General features: G+C 54.1%; 1 protein-coding gene across 2 annotated transcripts; it reads right to left on the bottom strand.

Moving 5' to 3' along the window:
• LOC123346097 (zinc finger protein 585B-like) lies at positions 1-2,644 on the bottom strand. Of its 2 annotated transcripts, none has more exons than XM_044983314.1 (3): positions 2,593-2,644; positions 2,147-2,260; positions 1-1,835 (listed from the first exon to the last, which is right to left on the bottom strand). In XM_044983314.1, exons 1-3 carry the CDS (start codon positions 2,624-2,626, stop codon positions 223-225), a joined length of 1,761 nt encoding a protein of 586 aa, XP_044839249.1. In that variant the 5' UTR covers positions 2,627-2,644; the 3' UTR covers positions 1-222. The 2 variants fall into 2 exon arrangements, with proteins under 2 accessions (XP_044839249.1, XP_044839250.1); XM_044983315.1 differs by having other exon boundaries at positions 1-1,832.
• Positions 2,645-4,774: the final 2,130 nt, after the last annotated feature.

Genomic DNA, 4,774 nt, shown 5'->3' with positions numbered 1-4,774 from the left:
AAAATTCCAATTGCTCTTCTATTGTTTAACAATGTGATTCATCAAGATTAATATTTCTAACCACGATGAATTTTTTTTGAGTTAATCATGTGAGTTAATTGCAATTAATCAACAGCACGACTATCTCCTTTCAATTTCTTAACAACACCAGGTTACATTTCAAAGCTCTAGTCTCTATTTCTTGGAATGGTCCCAAATAGCATTTACACACTTTCAGAACTCTTATGGTCTCTCTCTTGTATGGATTGCTTGATGTTTAACAAGGCCAGGCCTCCGTATGAAACTTTTCCCACACTCTAAGCACTTATGGGGTCTTTCTCCGGTGTGGATTTTTTGATGTGCAAGAAGGCTTGACCGCCGTACAAAACTTTTTTCACAGTCTAAACATTCATGGGGTCTCTCTCCAGTGTGGATTTCCTGATGTTTAACAAGGTCTGACCTCCGTATGAAACTTGTCCCACAGATTAAGCATTCATGGGGTCTCTCTCCAGTGTGGACTGCCTGATGAAGAAGAAGGGCTGATCTCTGTATAAAACTTTTCCCACAGTCTAAGCATTTGTGGGGTCTCTCTCCTGTGTGGATTGCCTGATGAATAAGAAGGGTTGATTTCTGCATGAAACTTTTTCCACAGTCTAAGCACTTATGGGGTCTCTCTCCAGTGTGGATTGCCTTATGTTTGACAAGGGCTGACCTCTGTATGAAACTTTTTCCACAGTCTAAGCACTTATGGGGTCTCTCTCCAGTGTGGATTTTCTGATGTTCCATAAGATATGATCTTTGTGTGAAACTTTTCTCACAGTCCAAACACTTATGGGATCTCTCTCCTGTGTGGATTATCTGATGTTTAGCAAGGCCTGACCTCTCTATGAAACTTTTTCCACACTCTAAGCACTTATGAGGTCTCTCTCCCGTGTGTTTTCTCTGATGAAAAACAAGGCCTGACCTCCATATGAAACTTTTCCCACAGATTAAGCACTTATGGGATCTCTCTCCAGTGTGGACTGCTTGATGTATAAGAAGGATTGACCTCCGTTTCAAATTTTTCCCACAGATTAAGCACTGATGGGGTCTCTCTCCAGTGTGGACTGCCTGATGTGCAACAAGGTGTGACTTCTGTATGAAACTTTTTCCACAGTCTAAGCACTTATGGGATCTCTCTCCAGTGTGGATTGCCTGATGACTAAGTAGGGCTGACCTCCATACGAAATTTTTCCCACAGATTAAGCACTGATGGGGTCTCTCTCCAGTGTGGATTACCTGATGTGCAACAAGGTGTGACTTCTGTATGAAACTTTTTCCACAGTCTAAGCACTTATGGGGTCTCTCTCTAGTGTGGACTGTCTGGTGTGTAATCAGTGTTGACTTCAAATTTAAACAATTCCTGCCCTCAAGGCACTGAGAGGGTCTCTCTCCTGTGTGGCTTCTCCCATGGTTATTAAGATCTGAGCGGTTATTGAAGCTTTCCCCACAGTCCAAGCATTGAAGTGATTTCTTTCCAGTTTGGATTTCCTGAGGTGTAACAAGCTGTGGTTTCAGAATGATTCCTTTCCCAAAACCAGGACATTCATAACTTTTGTCTTTCTTGGAGGTTGTCTGTCGGGCTGTGGGATCGCTGTGTCCTTCCCCACATATGATAGATTTATCCATTTGCTTCCTTGAGTGGTTTCCCGGAAGCCTATCTGACCTCCGCCAATTTTCCCCATCATCTCCCTGTTCCCAGCACTGGGAAAAATTCCCTTCAGCTCTTCCCACAAAGGTCCCCTGTGATTCTCCATGCCCAGGAACTTCCTTCTCTTGATTCTCCTCCTCGTTCTCACTCACTGTCTCGTTACCTGCTGGGAGACACAATCCAAAGAGGAGTCATTGTGCTGGGGAGAAATTCAGAGGAATAGCACCGAGGGAAAACCCAACATACTAAAGCTGCACAGACGGAGCAACTGGATTCTGCCTCCACTTCCCACCCAAACTTTTAAAAAGACGGAAAGTAGGGAAGGAAACTCCTGCAGTGAACAGGACATGTGGGAAGCGATGTCAGTGACATCTGCTGCCTGCTGCCCTGGCCTGGGTGAGAAGAGGAAAGAACTGAGGGCATTTACTGATACCTCATTTGGGGGATTCTCAACTTTTTTCTTGTGTCAGTCCTCACCTGTGTGGGCACCTCTCGGGATCTCTCTTCTCTCACAGGACTGGAGATCGGGCACCCACGGCTCTTCCCCTCGTTCCAGCTGGCTGATCAGGTCAGGTTTGGGAAGGGGGAATCCTGTGCAGGGAGTGAAATCAGATTAGATCAGGGTGTGTGGAGGACTGAAAGCGTCCCTCCGAAAGTGGGAGTATTTGTCAGAAAGGACATTCCCTGAGCGGCACCTGTCCCTGTGCTCTGCTGGGGAATGTGGAACCCAAGAGGACGGGAACGTGGTCGCTGAGCCCCCTTGGGGGAGGCAGACATCTGGGGAGGTGAGGGGAATTGTGGTGCACACCCAGCTCCAGTGTTAAACCCCTGTGCCTTAGGTTTTGACACCCTGGTCTCATTGCAGTGTGAGACACACAGACCCTCTGCAGCTTCCCATATGCAAGGTGCCAGGAATCTCTTACCCAGCGAGGTCACTGTCTCGTAGTTCTCCTGCATGACGTCCCTGTAGAGGGCTCTCTGAGCGGGGTCCAGCAGAGCCCCCTGCCCCTGGGTGAAATACACAGCCACCTCCTCGAAGGTCACCGGCATCTGGAACAACAAGAGTCCCCCACTCAGCACCTGCTGCTCCAGCCACAATCCTGCTAGTCATGGGGGGAAGGGGGAGAGGCCTGGAGAAACAGAATCCCAATCCCACTTCCACCCTGCTGAGAAGGTGGGAGAAGGTGAGAGCTCCTTGTCCCCCCCAGCACACGGAGCAGGGCAGAGTCCTGGTTCAGAAATGGGGGAATGTTTCCTCTTCTCCCCACTTGCCACTGACCTGTTCCAGCAGCCCCTTCCAGTCTCTCCGCTCTCCCTTTTATCGTCTTCCCTCGCCCTGGGGGAATGGGCGACTGCCCCATTGCCCTGGGCCTTTGCTCTCATCAGGCAGCTCAGCCACTGACACTGCTAACGGGGGTTGAACCCGGCTGTGCCGCTGAGGGCAGCAGCTCTGGGACTCACCGACACAGGGAGCCCCTCCCCTTGTAGGCCAAACTCCCCAGCTGGTCCCTGAAAGGGGCCCTTTGTGCAGAGTCATTTCCCTGCCCGGCTCCAGCCCTTTCCCCAGGTCTCTCCATCACCTGGAGGCTCAGGGGCTGGTGTGGTTAGAGGGGTTCCAGCCACTGGAGAAAGTGCCCCTGGGCTGGTCTCAGGGGGGTGGGATGAAACAGGAATGTTCTGATTTTTTTCTCTGAATAGTGTGTGTGCCTCTGTTTCCTCCTGGTTTGGGACTCAGCGGGGAGAGTCCAGGGCTCGGGACTCTGGATTCCCCCCCAGATGGACTTTGCTGGGAGCTCCTGATTTCTGTGCTAACAAGCTCTGCTCTACGCTGTGTTCCCAGCGACCAATAAACCTTCTGGTTTCCAGGCCGGCTGAGAGTCACAGCTGAGTGCGGAGGTGGGTGCAGGGCCCCTGTGGGGAGCGGGTCAGGCTTCTCCTTAGGCTGCCCCCGGGGCTCAGGCTGGGCCCACGCGCTCAGCAGGTGGGGTAATATCCCCCTCCCCCCGCCTCAGATCTCCCTGAGCTGCGGCCAGGGGCCGGGAAACAAAGCAGCGGATGGGGGGCGGGGGGTAACGTGATCCCGGCGGCAGCTTTCCCGGGCCCCGGGCGGGAATCGCAGCCAGCTCCGCTGGGAGCAGCCTGGGGCCAAACCTCCCCCTGCAGCCCGGGGGTGCCGGGGGGGGGCGGGTCTCTCTCACCTTCCCTCCGAGCGGGGCCCCCCGGGGCAGGGGCCGGGCCGGGCCGGGGGCTCTGCCCTGGGAGAGGCTCCTGGGGGGGGAGCAGCGGGAAGGGCCCTGCTGGAGATTCCCCTCTCCCGGCTGCAGCCAGGGCTCCGGGCTCCCAGCACCAGGGCGCCCCCCGGGGCTCGGGGATCTCGCCAGGAGCCTGGGAGCCAGAGTCACCGCAGCGGCTGCGAGTCACTTCCTGCGGCCGGGCCTGAGCCCGGAGCTCGCTGCCCCGGAGCCGCCTCCCGGCTGCTCCTGGGTCCTAGCGCTGAAGGGTTCGCGCTGCAGCATCTCTGGGTCCGGCTCCTGTTCCACTCCCAGGCTCTCAGGACACAAGGGAGGGACCCTCTTCCATCCAGCGGGGGGAATGGGTGACACATTTTTCTATAATACTTAATGAACTTTAGGGGAAACCAGTAAACATGCGCAGAGGTAAGCGGGGAAATGGCCCTGCTATTGGGGGGAACTTTCCTGACTTAAACACCCCCCGGTAGGGTGACCAGATAGCAAAAGTGAAAAATTGGGACAGGGGGTGGGAGGTAATAGGAGCCTATGTAAGAAAAAGCTCCAAAAATCGGGACTGTCCCTATAAAATCGGGACATCTGGTCACCCTACCCCCCGGGTGGAATCGAATAGCAGAAGGATCTGAGTCCTCGCTCCCTCTCCCTTCACCCAGAGCCTGCCTGACCCCGAGGGCTCCCCTTCCACTCTGCTGTGTGGCACAGTCCTTATATCCCCAACACGGCTGGGCCCAGGCTTCCTGAGGGGCCCGTCCCCCACCCTGGTTGTGACCACTCAGGACCCGGGTTAGAGCGTCCCCACTCTGGGGCACTTCCTCCGCTCTGGACGCTTCCCTGACCATTGTCTATACCCCAGAAC

The sequence above is a fragment of the Mauremys mutica genome, chromosome 12 (genome assembly GCF_020497125.1).
Source record: "Mauremys mutica isolate MM-2020 ecotype Southern chromosome 12, ASM2049712v1, whole genome shotgun sequence".
Classification (NCBI taxonomy): domain Eukaryota; kingdom Metazoa; phylum Chordata; order Testudines; family Geoemydidae; genus Mauremys; species Mauremys mutica.
This window is presented reverse-complemented; position numbering and strand designations above follow the sequence as displayed.